This window comes from Diorhabda sublineata, chromosome 1 (assembly GCF_026230105.1).
Source record: "Diorhabda sublineata isolate icDioSubl1.1 chromosome 1, icDioSubl1.1, whole genome shotgun sequence".
Classification (NCBI taxonomy): Eukaryota; Metazoa; Arthropoda; class Insecta; order Coleoptera; family Chrysomelidae; genus Diorhabda; species Diorhabda sublineata.
This window is the reverse complement of record NC_079474.1, coordinates 5,673,918-5,694,570: the sequence shown is the minus strand read 5'-3', so window position 1 is coordinate 5,694,570 and position 20,653 is coordinate 5,673,918. Positions and strand designations below refer to the sequence as shown.

General features: G+C 33.6%; 1 protein-coding gene across 2 annotated transcripts in view; it reads left to right on the top strand.

The window, feature by feature from the left end:
- The window catches only part of LOC130449565 (muscle M-line assembly protein unc-89), a 126,646-nt gene that overhangs the window by 89,806 nt on the left and 16,187 nt on the right, over window positions 1–20,653 (top strand). For both annotated transcript variants that reach the window (XM_056787476.1, XM_056787485.1), the window contains 3 exons: window positions 338–640; window positions 15,522–15,638; window positions 19,229–20,416. In XM_056787476.1, coding sequence (XP_056643454.1) covers window positions 338–640; window positions 15,522–15,638; window positions 19,229–20,416 — 1,608 coding nt within the window. The remainder of the gene's footprint in view (window positions 1–337; window positions 641–15,521; window positions 15,639–19,228; window positions 20,417–20,653) is intronic.

Here is a 20,653-nt window from a genome sequence, read left to right as displayed (position 1 = left end):
AAAGGCACTAAAGTAAAAGAAATGTACCGGTTGCTTGTTAGATGCCTAATAGACATGCCTTTTATAAATTTAATTTAACAACTTATTGACTTATTCTCCATGACATGCATGGACTTTTCTGTTGTAGATTAGCCCCTGGGCTCTCTCTAATTTCAGATATAAATAAATATTAAAGAAAAGATTATCATGGATTGAAATATTATTGTTGTGACTCTTATTTAGTATGACCTATATGTGATTTTTCTGCTTTATTCCAAACATTGAATCCGTTGAAAAAATCTTATAATTTTGTTTCTTATTTAGTACCCATTATTTACTATATTAACTAATTTTTCAGATTCTCGCAGAAATTCAGAAGAAAAACCTCCAAGCACCATTTCGGAAGTCAGTGAATTACAGTCTAAAAAACCCGAATCAGGCTTAATGATTTGCCATTCTCGAAATAGTTCTGATAGTTCTGGATACCATGAAGCATCTGTTCTTAGTGAAAATTGTAATACTTCATTACCTCGAAGGCCGAAATCGGCCTTTGTGGGTAGTGGAGATATGGAAAAATTATCCAAAATGCGTAGTCAGAGCACGACCAATTTATCCAAGATGGCTTCTCATTCCAAGAGCACAACGAGCTTAGGAATGACAGGTAAGATATTTTTATTGGATGCCAAATTTTTATTTTGGTATTCTATATTATTTACAAATAGACAGCATTTCTTGCAATACTTCGTTCTTATTGGTTAATAAAGCAAGTTATTTGAGTATTATCCACATATTTTCCTCATCCACATATTATTCCCCTAAAAAATAGTAAGTTGAAATATGTTTTTGAAATATTTTAATTAATTATAAGTTAAATTAATTGCTCACACACCGATTTTGGATTGTCGTTTTTATACCGGTCGCCAAAATTCCATTCGTGAATCAAAATGGGGGGAATGTGACCTGGCACACACGCCGACCGATGATCGGTGCCATTGAAATGCCTGTTACTAACTATCCGATGCCATTGTATCACCGACACAACTGGCAAGTAATGGTGTACGTGATTAAATACATGCTTGGACACGCACCGGTTTTCCACCGACTTTTCCACTCGGTGAAATAAACTAGTTTTGGTAGTACGTGCTTGAACTTCTCATGGAGTTCGTTAAAAGATGCGGTAGGCGTTTTGAATAAGTTGAAAAACTTACTAACACCTCACGTTAGTTCTTCAAACAAAGTGTAGAATGTTCCCGTGCGTTTTCTGATTTGATTGATAAGATGAATCCAACACTTACGCTTAATACAGCGATAAATCTACCACGTTTAGGATTCACTATTATTCTATCATCTCGTGTCACGACGACAAAGCAAATGATTTATTGACCGGTAGAAATCCGGTGTGTGTGCAAATAGATTTAAAACTGACAGGAATTGTAATCATACAGGTTGTTTGGTATGAAATTAAATCAGACCAATAATTAATTTCCACATAAAAAAATACCTCTATTATTGGTATGTTATGATACTATTTCAATATCTTACACCCATATTCTTATAACTAATTATGAAATTTTGAGACATAATTGCAATAAACAAATACGTATTTTATATAAATGGATGCATTATATAAGACTTTTAACCTTCTGTAGTCAGTTGGTTGTGCGTAGTATTTCAGTATTGATAGTTATACACCTGTTGTCTTAACATATTTACATAACACACTTAATAAATCAAAGGGTATTATTATTATTTATTAATTAGTTATTTATTTAGTAAACCGTTCTCGCAACTGGAATGTTTGTTGAAATAATATAAATTTTTCTGTTTAATAAGTATATTATTAGCTCAAAAATATAACCTTTAGAGATATAGAGGCATTAGAAAAACAAATAATAGGAAAAGCACCGGAAATAGATAAAATATAGACGGAAATTATTACTCAGAATTTTAATAATAACCTGGAATACACAAAAAAGGAAGTTATAACAACTGCAAAAATTATAGAGGGATATTGTAAGAGAATGGGGTGGAAACATGAAGAAACAAAAAAAAATAATTATGCCGAAGAGAAACTTTAGCAGACTTTGAAGATCTTTGCTTTAGGAACGCGAAACCACTCAGGAAGCAGGACAAATACCTAGCACAGGAGTGTCAAACTCAATTTTGCAGAGGGCCACATATTAAATTTTGAATTCGTAGGCGGGCCAGATTGAAAATAAAAATAACATGAACTGTTGTTGTTAAAAACGGTTGTTAAAAATCATATCAAAGCTATAAAAGATAGTAGGTACTATGTTGAGCTCGTGGATCCAGCTACCTGACATCTCTTGTTTTTGACAAGCTCATTGTTTTGTGCGATGTTTGTTATTATTTATTTTCGTGATGGAAAACATCTGCTTACATAAATAGGTGTTACCAAACATGCAGAGAATATGCATGCTTTTTTGATTCCGGGTAATTATCCAAACTCTTGTTTTTTGTATAAAATGTAGAAGCGTTAATTTTCTTTCAAAATACTGTCTGATTGAGGATCTATCAGCACCATTTGCAAATGGACTGGTGACTGTGAAGCTTCAAAATTGAATGGATTGCTGAAAATTGCCATTTCATTCATTTTGTGAAAATCTTCAAAATGATTGTTGAATTCCTTAATCAAATTTTGCAGAAGTTGAGAATATTCATCCAATTTTTTTTGGTTCACTGCCCCAAATGATTTTAAATGAGGGAAATGGTCCAAAGTTTGGTTTTTTACCTGATTTTCCCGCAGCCTCAACTTTTTTTTAAAGGCTTGAATATATGAATACATTTAAGTCACAATCAGATTTTTACCCTGTAACTTTATATTCAGATCAGTCAAGTGTTTATTCATATCTTACCAAAAAGGCACTATCAATCCACCAGTTATTGTCATAATCAATTGGTTTGCCTTTTTCTAACATGAAAGCTTTAATAGGGTCACTTAATGCAAAAAATCTTTCTAAAACTACTCCTCGACTGAGCCAACGAACTTCGGTGAAATAAGGGACATCAGAAAATTTTTCGTCTGTATAAGGTATGTGGTATCACTTCCCATTCAAGCTTCAATAGTTTTCCACGAGCTGTCAAAGATATATGAAGCTTTGCATTATCAGAATTGATTGTGTGGTTCCTTGGAAGCAGCTCAAAAAACACAACACCTTGGTAATCCCTCCAAACTGACAGCATGAGCTTTTTTAGTTGTTTTTCAACTTTCGATGTGGTTTGTGCTGGTTTCTTTCTTTCAATTCGTTAAGTACCCAAATATCAAGCTTATTGACTAGCCCAAGACATTTCAAGTATTTTGTGCGATACATGTAGCGTCTTCACAACTTCTCGAATAGTTATATGACGATATTCTTCAATTATGACTTTGATTTGTTTTGAATTACTATTTAGGTACTAATTAGGTAATCATCAACTTCAGTAGGCCCACCAGAACTTTGCTCACCTTTGAGGGAAAAATCTCCAGAACGTAATTTTTTATACCAATTCTGACAAGCAATCAGCACCATAAACTTCATATATTTCTTTGTAAGCCTCAGCAGCTTTCTTTTCTTTTCGGAAATAAGAAAGTAAAATATGCCGAAAATATTCGTTTCTGCACTCCATTTAAAATTAACCCACAACTAATCTCAAGCACTACTCGCCTCCAAAGTTACGTCAATGTGACCAGTATCACGTGACGAACGTCAAAGTACAGCACTAACATAAGTTATTCAAAAAATAAAGCAAAGCCCTCTATCATTAAAAAGCGAAAGTACTTAGTTGCCAACATTATAGAATATAATTTACTGACTACATAAACGCAGTAATGTATATGGACAACCTTTTAACATCTGCTACCATAAAGAAGAGCTAAAAACAGAATAGAGAATAGGAGTAATAAATTATAATAAATATATAAAGATAAACATACAAACGACAAAAATAATGAAAATGTACAACAAACTAGAAGAGTATAAAAAAAGATCCTTAACAAGCCAAAGTATCTATAAACAACTGTAAGATCATGTGAAAGAATTGTGGAAGACAATGTCCACATGTTACCCTGTACAGGGTATTTTTTAACCAAAAAGAGAATTGGGGGTGAAGAGACTAGATAAAATGAGTTACAACACCATTCGACTCGGATTAAACGTAGTCGAACGACCGTTAAGATGGTTTGGACGCATAGTGGGAAGAGGGCAGAACAGTTAAGGTGTTATGGGACCAGAAACAAACAGATCGAAGAGAACAGACAGACCCATACAGGAATGGAATACGGAAAGAGGAAACAACCTGAAGAAAAAAGACCGAACTAGAAACGGGCTAAACAGGAAGCAAATAATAGAAATAAATGGACAAGAAATATGACCTCTACACCTATGGGAGACGAGGTTGAGGATAAGTAACTTTATTTAGATTGGAGTTTGTATTTGGAGGATGCCAATGTATACTATATGGTTGTGTATAAGTTCGGAAAATTTTTCAATAACTTTCTGGATTATTCGATTAATTCCTTAAAACTGATAAACCTTGAGTAATTTCTTGAATATGTGCTTAAATGTTAATATTTTTGAAAAATTTGTGCTGATTCTTGAAGTTTGGTAACTTTCTGGTTATTTCCGGAATATTTGAATATTCTTTCAACCGCTCAGATTGTGTACAATTTATTGCTTTCTAGAAAATTCATGTAGTTTCTAGAAAAAATTATAACGATCCGAATTTTAGAATGTCGTTTCTATAAAATTTGAAGGCACTATGAATATTTTCGAAAAATTGTGCAGTTTCTCAAACTTTAGTAATTTTCACGAAAGTTTTAAACGTTACCGTTACCGAAATGTAACAATTCCTTGTATATGTGAAAATTTGTGAAATTCCTCGAAGGGTTGGTAACTTCCTGATTTCTTCTGGAAAATTCTAGAAAGTTTGGGACAATTCAATAACCAACTGACAATGGGCTAATGATTGTAGAAAGTCTTAAAAATATAATAACATTATAATTTTGTATAATTCCTTCAAAATTTGGTAGCGTTCCAAATATTCCTTGGATGTTTCTGCAAAACGTTAGAAATTTCTCAAAAGTTCCTTGACATGTGGAATCTTCGCCAAACATACGATAATTCTTTAGTTTTTCTAAAAAATGCGAAAAATTTACGAAAAATTCGTGTAACTTCTCGAAAGTTTGGTATTTTTCTTAATTGTTCTGAATAATTTGTACAATTCTTAAGAAACTCCCAATTTTTTCTAGATTTCTTAGCTTATAACATCCACTCTGAAATCCTTCGAGTATATTTTTATAGAGCTCATATTTTCGGGAGCTTTACCTCAATTTTTCTTAATACGGGAAAGTAACGTTTCAGAAGTTGACAAAACTTCCACTAAGTTAACGTAACAAATAATTTCCTATTATTTCCCTTAATGGACAAATTTTTACTTACATTTTAACAAATATAAAACCCATATTCTCAAATTTAAACATTGTTATGTGAAAACTTACAATTAAATCAAATTTATTGTAAGAATCGCATTAATCATTCAACAAGGTTTTAAAGTACATGTTTTGATTTGTGCTTCTTTTTCACCTGCTGCGCACCCTTGTGAAACACAATGCCTCCATCTTGTCATTTTTCCAACTCCGCAGGTTACACTACAAGCTGACCATTTCCCCCAATGGTCCCATATTTTAGCGTCTTTTTTAAGTCTAATATTTTCTAGTGAAATATCGTCATCGATGTATATAACATCATTCAATGGATCGTAAACATCTTTATATATTTCTGATTCGAAGGATATGGGCTTAGATAAAAAACATTCGTGTATATAAGCTAAAATGAATAGTAAAAATAGATAAATGGAAGAATTTGACGTTATCATATTTGACAGTTTTCATTTAAATCTAATAAAAAGAACAATTCAAATATCCAATACAAGAAAAACAGCTGATCTACGTCAAAATTGCAGCCGTGTGGTAAACAATCGATTTTCTTGTATTGACTCGTGCTAGCTTTTCTTGGTTTTCCCAATAGTGAGAGTTGTTTTGTACTGTTTTCAAATTTTATGAAGGACTCCATTGATACTTTCATATCTGTTACAGAGGAACTAATACAACTAAAATTTAGTATTTTTGCGGTCTTTTTAGTCAGTCTTCAATTAAGCTTTCAAGCAATTTACAAAATTACCAATACTTGTATTTATTTTGCGCTTAAATTACGGTAGTTTTATGAAAAATAATTTCCACTATTGCGATCAAGTTCATCAAACATGAGTGAGTACTTTATACCGAAGCAAAATGATAGTGGCAGCTAAAAGGTACAAGGACAAACTTAAAACTTTATGTGGAGCAAACATTAGATGAAAAGATCTTCAATCAGAGTCCTGCTCATTTTCCACAAGTTTCCTATATACTTTTCAGACTATATTTACCGTTTACCTACACCAAGCACAATACCTACTGCCTAGTTGAAAAAAAAAACCAACAAAGTTGGAAAAAACAAGGTCTAAACTCCATCAATTAACCTCGCAAACCACACAGAAACTTGGCACAAGTAAAGTGGGGTGCTCGACCTCATTTGAAGAAGAAGAAAGTGTTTTTTCATCAGGACAACACCACTTCCCGTAATTCAGTGATATTCATGATTAAAATTCAAGAATTTCACTTCTAATTGGTTAACCACTTACCGTAATTACTAGATTTAGACCTCAGTGATTCTTTTCTATTTCGTATCGTTGAGGTTTCATTTGGAGAAGAGAAATTTACATTAGACGAAAACGTTATCCCATACAAAGAAGAAAAAGATGTAAACTATAATTTAGACCGGTTGAAAAAGTTGGAAAAGTGTACAGACTTAAAAAGAGATTGTTGAGAACTGTATTGTTTCTTTGTTAGATGTGAAACTTTTTAGACAATCCCCGTATATCACTTTTTTAGATTTTTTCTAATAATATGGTAGAGGAAGAAAAAAAATTTTAGAAGAAATTTTATATGAATCAATTCGAATTAAGGAAAATTTACGAGAAACAATTTTCACAAGATCTACGAATTTAAAATACGAGTAGAAAAAATAAAACTTTCCTTTCGATTTCTAATTATTATGCCTATTCACATCCCACTATGTAAATCAAACTCAATTACATTAATTATATGCAAGTGAAGAGCCACTCAAAAATTGTTTGTTCAACGAAATCACTAAAAAAACATTTCACTTTTACCGATATTTCTATATTCACAAATACCCAATTAAAATTGACATTGTCGTAAATAATTTGAAAATGGTAAAACACGTGGTCGTACAAGTATACGTAATTGTTAATAAATAAAAGAATGTTACATGTGGGCCGTATGTAGGTTTGGGCTGCCTTCTAGATCTGGTTCAGAAGAAATAATTTTGTAGTTTCATTTATAATGTTCCACAGATCGCAATATGTTTTTTTTACTTCTAATTGAAGAATAATTTTGAATTCCGTATTTGACAAGAACTTTGATACTAACAAAAATCGAAAGTTGCAGTGAACATGTGACCATTTCAAAAAACTAGTGATTTATTTAGAAGATATACAAAAAATAATGTTAGTAAGTAAATTTGATTATTTGTTCAACCTGTGATGGATTTAGGATTGTTGCCTCCCTAGGTTCCGTTCGATCGGCCACCCTTTTTGATAAAATGGATTTCATTAATTTTGATGAAGTATTTTTATTTGAAAATAATTTAAGTCAGAAAAAAGTGACAGCCATTCAATTGAAGTTACTATTGTTATTTTCAAAACAACTTGGGTTAAGTTTTCATTGCTTCTTGATGAAAAAATACTGTACAAGCTCAGCAAAAGGCTTCAAAAGTGTTATCTACACTCTGCTCTATCGCAAAAAAATGTAATTGGTTTGCTGAATGTGAACGTGGTTGTACAGACACCGATGATGGTGAACGTTCTGGTCATCCAATTGAGGTAGTTACTCCAGAAAACATAAAAAAATTCCACAAATTATATCTAATCGTAAATTGATATTGCGTGAGATAACTGAGGTTGTAAAGATATCAGAAGGCAGTGTGTTAACAATTATGCATAAACATTCAACGATAAAAAAACTTTTTTCAAAGTGGGTGCTGCGTTTACTCAAAGTAGATCAAAATAATAACGAGTTGATGATTCATAACAGTGTTTGGCCACATGTTTACACGCAATAAATCAGATTTTTTGCGTCGATCTGTGACAATGGATAAAACATGGTCCATCAACGATCATTATCTGAGTGGACTACAGCCGTTGAACTACGTCCGAAGCGTCCAAATCACAACAGTGGGCTGGGAAAGTTATGGCCTCATTATTTTGGGAGGCAGAGACAATCAATACTAATACTAGATAGACTTGTTGGATCGTCTGAATACAAAAATCAAGGAAAAACTAGACTTGTTGCCTCCCTTCATTAATTTTGATGAAATATAACTAATAATCATGAAAAATGAATAAGTTATAAGCCTTGAATAGATGAAATTATGAAAATAATTTTTTGATATCAATAAATTTGAAAATTTCGCGCAAAAGCATCGATTATATCATCGTAATTGATTTTTTGAACTAGTTTAGCTTCAATAGACGGTAATGCAAGATCATTATCTTGATCCCAGGAGTTGCTTGAAAAATACCAATATATTGGAAAGTACATAATCTATACAGCATATGTTTCAAGTTTAAAGACGCCACGTTGTTTAGTATTTGTTCGGCGGCCATCAATAGTAAATTTGTAAACATGGAAAAAACAATACTTTTATTTGAAAGGCCTTAGCCCAACAAATCTAAAAACTGAACTGGATTCTACTCTGGGTGAGACTGGGCTCCTTCATTATCAACAGTAAAATATCGGGTAGCAGAATTTAAACGAAGCCGTGCGACGTGCGAAGACCAGCATCGTGTTTTTTAAAAACTTTCTGCTAAATGAAAATAGAAGAGGAAAATAGAAGAAGTCACACGACCCCAAATCTCGAGAAGACGGTGGATGGGGATATGTGATAATGAATAAAACATGGATCCATCACTTGACTCTGGAATCAAAACTGGGAAGGTTATGGCCTCAGTATTTTGGGATGTTTATCTCTCCAAAAGGGAGAGACAATCAATTTCGAAGTCAAGACCCCTGTTTCACCAAGACAATGCACCGATTTACATTCTTTAGTTCAATTAGACCAATTTGGCTGCGGATAGGTATAAGTGGGAGCGTTTTTCGTAAAAAGGGAAAGTTTTTTTCTCAATATAGCGTCAAATGGGTCTAATAATTCGCCATGGTACAATCCTGTGACAGTTTTGCCCTTCTCCATGCAGTCGATGAAGACAACACCTTGTGAATTCCAGAATATGGTGGCCATTACCTTTCCAGTCGAAAGCTACTTTCGATGAATATTTTGCATTGATGTTGATACCATATTTTTTTGTTCTTCATAAACTTACATATTATTGGTCATATTTGTTTTTTTATTGAAGAAATGCTCTATGCACACTTGCAGTGCTGAATTTTTTTTACTTTTAATATATAAACCCGGGCATATAAACAGCGGTAAAGATATCTCGTATATCAGCCAGCGTTTGGAAATTTTCATTGATTCCAAGTTATATTTTGGGACACCTCGTAAAACATGCCATAAGTTACAAAGAAATTATTTAACCTCCAACATGCTTTACCTTTGAATTATTTAATTCTAATATAACGATTGCTTTCGAGTTTGATGGTGTGAGTCTGTTTTCATTCGTTATTTCTGCTATATTTTCTGGTGTTGATCCACTTTTTAGACTTTATTCTCTTGGAACGTCTTAAGAACACTTTTAAATGCAACCTACACATTTAACAATAGTTCTTTACTTGTTTTTGACATTCGATTCAATATATATATAGTCCAGATTTGTTCATCGGTAGGAAATTTACCTCAAATGAAGAAGCAATTGTTGAAACTGATGCTTAGTTTGAGGCAAACGACAAATCCCTCTACAAGCACGTCATCGAGAAGGTAGAGAATCGTTGGAATGAATGTATTACTTTAGAAGGAGATTACCTTAATGAATAAAATCGATATTTGTGCAAGAAAAAATGTGTTTCTCTTAGTTATTAAGTGATGGTTTCTAACTGCCCATTTTGCTTCAGCAACTAAATAAAAAACCTTTTGTTTGTTAAATTACAAGACTCGTCTTGAATTTAAAGCAATAAAATTTTTATTTTAGACGAAGTATTAAAAGCCATCTGTTCTATAAGCGAATCTGGAACTAACAATTGGTAGAGCCTTCAAGTATCGATATCTCGAAAACGAAACGAGATCCGAAAAATTTTATTCCTCATTTTCGTTTTATTTTTTCATTCATTATTAGATTGCGGTACCACGAAAATCGTACTCTTTCATTATTTTTCGATTCCGAATTTTCAAAAAATTCGCAACTCGAAATAACTTTTGTAAATAATTCAAGCCCTAGGGAATTATAAGTGAAAATTGAAATATGATCTGAAAATTCAGACCACATTACAGATTTTCCTACGGAATGATTCTATTTTTACAAAATGAATAAATTTACTGCGTACAATTTTCAATTTAATTGTCAATTAGATATCTGTACGTTTAATTTTTCTAAAACAATTAAATATGACTAAACCAGGTGTGGGTAGTAGAAATTACAGAGATAAAGTGAAATTATTACCAGTTAATTTAATATTTGTTGAGGTTCGGCATAAGAAACACTTATTTGGTTATTTGTTCTGTTGAGTGAATTTATGTTGGAAAGTGAAAGTTGAAAATTTGAAGTACCAAGAGGCAAGTTTCGGTGAGTCCTATCAAATTGTTAGAACCTTCGTTCCATCATTATTAATTGCAGTATAGGGAGCATCAAAATTTGCATACTTTTTATTTTTGTATCTATTTTTTATATCACAGCCCGCTTACTGGTTTTATACTAATTATTATCATACAAACTAAAAATGGAAGTAGTTAGTTGCATTATTGATATATTAAATCATTTAAATACCAATCGCGGAGGATTACGATTATTTGTTGAAGGGTAATGTAGGTCATAAATCATGCAAATAAAGCTTGTTGTTAGTAAATACGCTAAAAATTTACCACAAGTTGAATACTATACTTTATCTACAACTACGAAGGTTGCTACTTATGTTTTGAGATAGAAAATTAAAAACAAATATGGAGGTACCTCCAAAATATGCGATTTGAACTCATCAACCGCTTCTTCAGGTGTAGAAAAACGTTGACGTCACAATTTATTTTTGATCTGCGGGAATAAGAAGAAATCATTGGGCACCAAACAAAGACAGGAGTGTACGGCGGATTACCCTTCAATTTTTTCACTTTTGGAAAACAAATGCTGGTGTCCCATCCAGAATTGACTGTTCTACATTGCTCTTATGGAATGGTGGTGACATGTCCAGTTATTCCAAAAAAAACAAGCGACGTGTTTTGAAGCAATTTTTCAGCATTTCTTTGACCAATTGTCACGAACTTTTTGTTCTGTGATTGTCAAATTATGCGGTATCCAACGCGAACAAATCTATTTGACAGCCAAATCTTAATGCAATATTGAATGCATAATGACCAAATGTTGCAATCTCGCGATATGTCAATATCAGATTACCCTCAGCATTTATGTTTTCTGACAAAACAGCCAATTTTGGACATTCTTCGGAAAATTCATTCTGTAGTGAAGTGTGACTACGATTGAATTCTAGAAACCAGCGAAACACGGAAACTCGAGATGGTGCTTCATCACCAAAAGTCGAAGCGATTTGATCGGCAGACTGCTGTTAGTTTAATCCATGTCAAAAGTTATAGATAATCATTGCACGAAAATGTTAATTCAATTTTTTTACCAAGTATCTGTAAACAACTGAAAAAGCACTCGTATAACGACACGTTCTGAGTACGTTCACCATTAAAAATGTCAAACTTTATAATGACATTGACAAATTTGACAAAATCACATCAGTGTTGCCATATCTCCAAACTTAAGTAGCGAAGCTCTCGCAGACGCTACGCGGGCGTGGGCGTAGCTCTCGCACTACAAACTCCGCCATTGTTGACATTCAGACGTCAGTCGGCGTTGTGCTACGGATACGTAAACATTATTGATGCTCCCGCCAAATGTCGATTGCGAAGTGTCTACAGGCTGAAGGCAATAGTGCTGCAGAAATCCATCGTAGAATGAGTCGTTCGTATGGGGAAAACTCACTTGAGTGATGGTGTTGTGCGTGAATGGTGTCGAAAGTTTAAAATTGGTCGTAATAATGTGCATAATGAAAGGGGTCAAAGATGCAAATCTGTCGTTTCAGATGACCTGGTTCAACGAATTGACAGAATGGTTTAAGAAAACCACAGATTCACCATTACTGCTTTGTCTACGGAATTTCCAGAAGTTTCAAGGTTTTGTACTCTACTTGAATCCATTGGCGACAACTTTCTTTGAAGAGGGTGATGAAAATAATGTCCACAAATATGACAAATGTCTTAATCTCTTCGGTGATTATGCCGAAAAGAAACCGTAATTGTACCAATCTTTTGGTTCTAGAAGCGAATGCTTCTCCAGATGTTGATTGTGAAGATAGACGAAGGAATGACTATTGAGGATTGAAAATGAAAACAAGTCACATTAAAAGATGTGTCGTCCTGGATTGCGTTAGCGTGGGATGAGGTAAAAACAACCAACGTTCAAAAGTGGTGGAAAAATTTATTTGGAATAGACGGACCATGCAAAAAAGCGCCAGAACCCTAGAACGTTGGTAAACTAGTCGAACTAGCCAATGAAAATCGAATCAACAGCGAAGACATTCGTGATTAGTGCAATCAAGATGTTCAGATGCAGATAACCGACGACGAAATCATTGATATGGTAACCGGGGCTAAGGACAGTGAAGAAGGTGACAAAATGGACGAGATAACTTCCAAAATATCATACACCGACGGGCTGAAAACTTACAATAAACCAGTTTTGTAATCTTTCACGGGATTTTACGTCTTATTTACCATAACTGAATTTAACCTTCGTATTATCCGAGTTTTCCCGTATCCCGGTCTCAATTACCTCGGATAATCGGGAGTCTACTGTAGTTGCAAAAAAAAAAAGGAAAATAACAAAAAGTATATTTATTGATTCAAAATTTACTAATGGAAAATTTAACGGATGTTTGTTAAGGAACAGTATTATTTAAGATTCATTGAACACGATCGTTTTGAATGACGACCGGAACAAAAACACAATTAGAAAGGTGTTCATAATTGGGCACGACGGTTATTCGTCCCATCACAACAATTTTTATTACTCGTAATTGTTACAGCCGTAAATATTTTATTATAGAGGAGCGGAAATTCATTCAAATTCGTTTGAAGTTTTTTATCAGCGAAAATTGTCTTGATAAAAAGGTGCGTTATCAATCAGTTAATCATTAAGGTACATATCGAAATTTTACTGGCTATAGTATTTTTCACAATCTAACTTCTACTATCGAGAATTACATAAAATTCGATAAGACCCATAAGGTGTAAATTTATGGTTATTTATAGGGAGAACAGTATTATATTATAATAATTGGCATTTTGCCTATAATTTGAAGAGAAATTTGAATTTTATCAAATTTATTTGATTTGAATTCAGGTATACATATTTGATTTACATCATTGTTGGGTTTGATATCTTAATATGATGGGGCTGTTGAATTTTCATCTTATATTTACTGAATGATACACATTATATTACATTTTATTTATGACAAAATATTATTATCTAGTTCAAGTAGTGTAAATGACACACAGATGGCGATGCCATTGTCAAATCCATGCGACGTTTATGGAGTATCAACTTTCAAAAGACTATTTGTAAAATTTCATGACATTTCGATTAGGCACAAAAAAGTGACAGCCATTTAAGTGAAGGTACTTTTGTTATTTTCAAAACAATTTCGTGTGTTGATTTATCATTGCTTCTTGGTGAAAAAAATACTCTTCTCCATCGGAAAGAACCATTTTTGTTATTGGTTTACTGAATTTTAATGTGGCCGTACAGACACTGATGAGGGACGTCCAATTGAGGTGGTACTCCAGAAAATGTCAAAAAATGTGACAATGGATAAAATATGGATTCATCACTTCACTCCGGCATCAAAAATATCAACATCTGAGTAGACTGCAGCTGGTCAACCTCTTCCGAAGCGTCCAAAGGCACAACAGTCAGTTAGGAAGGTTATGGACTCAGTACTTTGGGATGCGCATGGAATATTGTTCATGGACTATCTCCAAAAGGGAGAGACAATCAATAGCGAATACTACATAGAGTCTTTGGATCGTTTTATTGCAAAAATCAAGGAAAAATGGCCTCATATATCGAAGAAACAACCATTGTTTCACCAACACAATACACCGATTCACAAGTCGTTGGCAACTATGGTTAAATTGAATCTAGCTCAACTAAAGAAGCAATTGCTGAAGCCTATTTTGAGGCAAAAGACAAATCCTTCTGCAAGCACGACATGGAAAAGTTTGAGAGAAGCGTTGGAATTATTATATTACTCTTGAAGGAGATTACATTGATGAAAAAAAATCGATTTTTGGTAAAAAAAAAATGTCTTATCAGTTATTCACACGACTTATTGAGTGATGAGTTAAAAACATGGAATTTGATGATCTTTTTTCAACGTGAATGTGAAAGAGTCACTTAGGAACAAGTTTTCTTTCAGGCGAGCTTTTAAATTATTAGATACTACGAAAGTTATTTGGTGAATTTTAGACTTATCAAAGAAACAAACCTTATTTCTATAATCATGTAACCTTTTCAACCCTTCCAAATAATAGTCCGTCTTCCAAATAGGCGTTTACATAAGCGATAACGTCCTCTCATGCACACGAACCTTTAAAGGTAGAAAACAGGAACAAGTCGCTGGGAGCTAGAACTGGTGAATACGTTGGATGGTCAACACTGTTTTGTTTAACGTCTGATTTAATAACTAATAATCGTTTAAAGATAAATTTGGTTATTGTTTCATAATAAATAAATATCAAACAACTACGAAGGCACTGATCTTCCAAATCATCGACAAAAACTGATATGGAAGTCTCGAAATAACAGACTTTATCTCTATTCCCTAAAATATAATCAACCAATCCATATACTCGTCTTTTATTGGCCCGTGACAAAGAAAAATGCTTCTATAAGAGCTCCTATAAGAAAAAGATGCCCGATAAGGTTAAAAGGAAAAGACAATCACTCTGGAGGTGCCTTTCTGGCTATATTACTGCTAAAAGTACTGTATATTAGTAAAATGAACCTATATCTCATCAATAGCTTCCTTTCAAGTCACTAAGAAGCACTTCATGCGACTAGGTCTATCATAAAATTAGAACCCAACAACTTGCATGATCTAGATCCATATAATGATTATACTCATTTAAAAATTATTAAAATTCAAAATAAAACTCATGCTCACTGTGTCAACTTCACATTTCACATTGGAAAGTCCTAAACATTTGAAAGTTTAATCTAAAAATATCTCAAACTGTTTTTTATTGTTTCAGGTCGTAAAAAGAAGGCAGCACCTCCACCCCCACCTGCAGTTAGAGCCTCAAATCCCTCAATTAATCTAGAACCTGCTAGTCCTGTAGTTGCTAGTCAATCAACCACCCCTACAGAAGGTAAGTCGTCGATAATATCGATTAAAGAAAGCAGCACCTCCCTCAACCGCTTTTATAGTTTTAATCCTTTTAAAACGAAAAAACAGAGTGCAGATGATATGAAATTCGGAAATTTATTCAAAAATAAATGTTTCAATCAGTGTATTAGAGGTAAAGATGTAGGAGAGGAGTATCTTCCTAAGACGTTAGGTAGTATTTATAATGAAATGAATTTGGATACATTAGAAGACGATTCTGAGATATTTAAAGATGAATTACATGTATATCAAGTCGATAATTTAGATGACATTATCGAAAAAATCGATTATACAACACAACCCAAATTGCAGATACAAAACTCCATTGATTCTGTTGAGTCATCTTCGTCTTTAGACTCGACAAGCACCGATGCCGATACTATCGAAATTTCGGGAAATGATTACTCATCTACTGAAAACAGTAGTGTTTGCAGTGTTGTTTTGAATAAAATTGATAACGATATAGATCTGAATGCATTAAATACAGATGTAATTGTTCATACTGATAAAAACAAGAATCTTGGTGTTAGAAAGATGAAGGAGACTCTGTCGAGGAATGGTGTTGAACCCAGAAATGCGGATAATGAAAATTGGAATCAATTCATCAGCAAATTAGACAAGATTATTGTTTCCAAGTCATCAACATTTTTGTAAAAATTGTCTAATTACATCAACTATTTAATTATCTCGGAAACTTTTGTGTTTTATAATAAATTTATGCTTATACGGGTTATGCTATAAACTCGTGAGCAAAAAAACGACTCAAGTCGCACGTTTGCAGTCAAAAGTATGAGACATATGTAGCTTACTTTCTTTTTATGATTTCAACATCTCTGAAGACATTACTATCAGCTTCATAATAAGTGGTCTAGGTTGTTATGGAGTTACTTTTTTATTAAATAAAAAAATGGAACGAAAAGTTATCTTTAACAATGATTAGATATATAGTTAACACTAAAGAAAATACAAGCTAAAGGTCGTCAAAATAATAATTTATTTGAAATCAACTTGCAATGTGTGGTCTGACATTGTTAATGCAGATGAATTTTTCGACTACGAAACTGTCGTAGATAACGAATTGATTCTCTATAATTTCTAGTATGTAACGGTTCGCCGTTAATCCCTTCATTCCACCGCCAGTTTCAATAAAAAAAACAAATCGGTTTTTGCTTCCATTGAAATGTCCGCCAAAACCATCCAGAAACCTCCTCCAAATGCCACATTTTCTTTTATGCAACACAGCGCGAATCTCTCTCCAGGTCTTATGTAAACTCGTCCTCTTCTATGTTTTCGTTTGAGAAGAGAACTGAGCTCCATGGTTAGTCAATCAAATTAACGTGTTCTCTGATAAATCGTAGACGGACTGCTCATTGGGCTGGTGTTAATTTGAAGACCTTAGCTGCCTTAAGTCCTTTTCTAACTGTCCAGTCACTTCTAGCGTTTATCTGAGCTCTTGTTGAACTTGAACACCAATAAGGGCTGACAATGAATCGGTCATCTCTCTCGGATATGCAGCACAGCGCGAATCTCTCTCCAGATCTTCTGTAGACGCGTCCTCTTCTATCGCTACCATCCAAACACACTCTGTTTTCGTCTGAGAAGAGAACAGAGCTCCATTGTTGGTCAATAAAATTAACGTGTTCTCTGTCAAATCGGAGAAAGACTGCTCAGTGGGCTGGTATTAATTTGAGGCCATTAGCTACCTTAAGTCTTTTTCTGTATGTCCAGCCACTTCTAGCGTTTCTTTGAGCACTTGTTGAACTTGAACTCCAGTGAGCTGGCAATTAATCTGTCATATCTCTCGGATATGTACCTTTTTCTTGCGGAACCGTGTCTTCGATGAAACTCACTAGTCTCTTGGTAACGACAGTAAACTGTGGAAACTGCTGACTAACTCATGTTCAGAGCACTGGTTACTTCTCGCTGACTTGGGCCTAGTTGCATTAGGGTAACCGCTTGAGCAGTTTTATCACTTGTTATGTTAATTTTTAGGTAGAATTCTTGTTGCAATATTTTATATCATTTTGAAGCTAATATTTTACTTAATAAAATATAATTCCGCGTTCAGTTTTCTTGCCAATGACTTGCGATTGCAGGGTTGTCGCAAGCGACAGTTTTTTTGCTCACGAGTGTAGTATTGACATTGTTGTCAAGTCTTTGGTCAGAAGTGATAACATGCAATCAATCAAAGAATTTGTTAGACAAGGACCCTTAAACCTACTTCTGTTTAACTACATGGACTACAGAGGAATAACAGAGGAAAAAGAATTTACCGAAACTTCAAATATATGGAATGAAGAATTAAATAAAAAGTGAATGAAAACATATGACAACAATGTAAATAGATAATCAGGAAGTTCCGTATATTAAACTCTCTAGAGGGTAGTCTACGAATTCTATTGAAACAATTTTTATGTGTAACGTTTTTCATCAATAGCATTCATTCAAATGCAACAGAACTTTTAGGGAAAATACTGTTGCGTTCTAGATTAGAAACTAGGTAATGTATATCTTATACACTGCGGCCCAGACGATCCATTTTTCTTGCTGTGGCATTGGGGATACTCAGTGTATACACATAATCTAGTAATTTCACTCAGAAGGCTCTTCCACACGACGCGAGGTTTAGTGTTATGAAGTTTCGTAGTCACATGAAAGAATGACTAGCGTCTTCAGCTGAACCCAGACAAGATTTCAATTGATATTTGTAATTTTTTCTTACTTAGGTTAGTGCATTCATTAGATCTTTGGTTATAAGCTCGAAATTATATCTTTATCTGCTTCAATCTCAGTAAATTATCCTTTTCTCTAGTAGTTTTTCTAATGTCCCGTAGCCGATACTAGGTTTCAAGTACTATAAAATATTTATCCGCCCCACTTTATGTAAGTCTGTTTGCTATTTCATTCCCCTTCATTCCAGTCTGTCTTTGAATCCATTGGAGAGTAACCGGATGTTCTTTGTCTTTGTCTTTGATGAAGATGGTGATGGGAATTTTTCTTCTCGAGGAATGCTTGATGTATTGGCCAGCTATTAGAGAGTTTGTTTGTGTGTCCTCAAATATTATTTCAGTTCTGTCGGCCGTTTTGGTGTATCATGAGGTGACTTTTCTATTTATTTGATCCTAGATACTCCTACAGCTCCGTTCTAGATAAATTTTTTCTCATGCCAAACTAGATACGTATTTTTATGCAACGTTGAATTAGTACTATCTAATTGCGTATTATATATTTTTAGGATTTATAAGAGGATGTAATTTTATTTATGTATTAGATATCAAATTAAGTTAGTTAGTTACGACTTTTTGCGGTTGCAACATTTGTTGGTACAAATGGTTTATCTAATAACGTATAGGTCTGTCATTTATTCAGACAATTTTTGTTTGCTTATATTTTTATTTATAAAAAAATAATACTGTTAGTGAAGTATTATCAATATATTTATTGTATGAAATATATCATCTGCACTTAAGTTTGTTTACACAATTGGTTGAGGTGCTACATGCCACACAATCTGCGGTAAAGGTAACTAACCTCTTTTTTTTTCTAATAACGCTTTGTATTTTGCATGGCTAGCTACACCTGACGCATCACTGGATACCTTAGTTGCACCAAATTTACCTAAGCCCCTTCCCAGATGTAAAACTAAGGCTCCTCCGGTACCGCTCCCAAGAACTGAAATCACCACTTCAAAAAAAATAGAGACAATAAACGAAGACGTTGAAGATAAATTTGATAAATTACCCAAAGTGCCTAAAATTGATAACAACAACGTTATAGAAGAAGTAATCAAAGAAGTAATATTTCCTAAGGAAGAAACAAAACCTGATATTGAAGAAAATAGTAATGAAGATATTAATAATGATATAATTAAAACTGTACAAGATATTGATGAAAAAGGATTAACAACAATTCCGTATCACGAAGATTATTCTATTAAGGACAAAACGGTTGATAATAATAACAATAAGCGTGACAAAATTGATGAAATAATAGAAGATAAACCAAAATTAGCTTATTCTAAATTGATTGAGCTACAAAAAGCGTCACATGAGACTGTTTTTTCCTCGTCGGCGTTTAAAGTTTCAGAAAATATAGTTAAGAAGGAGGAAACAGATGTAGAAAATGTTAATGCCAGAATAAAAAATTCTGAAATTGAAATAAACGATGAAATCAAAGACACGAAAAGATTAGAAATTGAAACCGAGCCAAATTCAAAAGCAATAATCGAATATAAAAAACGCAAAGACAACGAAGTTAAAAAGTTACCACCGGAAATTATAGCAGTCATACCTAAGACACCTAACGAAAATAAATCACCGCAATCGAACAAATACGACAGTTTCGGTAAAAGGAGATTCCAAAAATTACAATCGTTGACAGATTCTTTCGATGACGACGCCAATGCAAACAAATTTGGTAGTGTATCCAGTGGAACTTCAATCTCATCAGCTTTGGCTACTTTCAATTTCGTAGATGATTTTTTAGATTTGGACGATAAAGTATTCTCGGGATCGATATCGGCAAAAAATGTTTCGTTGAAAGACGAAGTGTTTAGTGAATTATACGGGATACATAATCTTGAAGATATCAAAATTGGTAATAATCAATCTATAAGCAGCTTGAGAAGTTTAAGAAGTCTACCCGGTTTCTATAATACCAATAACGGATTGAAGAAATGGAATAATTACGAAGAATTGGATGCTATATCTTTAGCTTCGCAGGGTCCTAATAGTAGATGGGTGATTGGTGATTCTGAACCAGGCATGTTGTTTTTTTTTCTCTATACATACATAATGCGATCCATGAGTTCTTGACCTCTTATACAGTGCGTTCGCACAAATCTTTATGCACGCGTCAGTGACAAGTCTCAACAAGCATTACATAAAGTTTCAACTTCCTGCTTCGATCCAATTTATTAGTTGAGCTCGAATGATCACTCAGTCAAGTTGTTTCGAAAAATGTGTTTCCACTACCACAAATCAAAACCAGAGTGTTTAC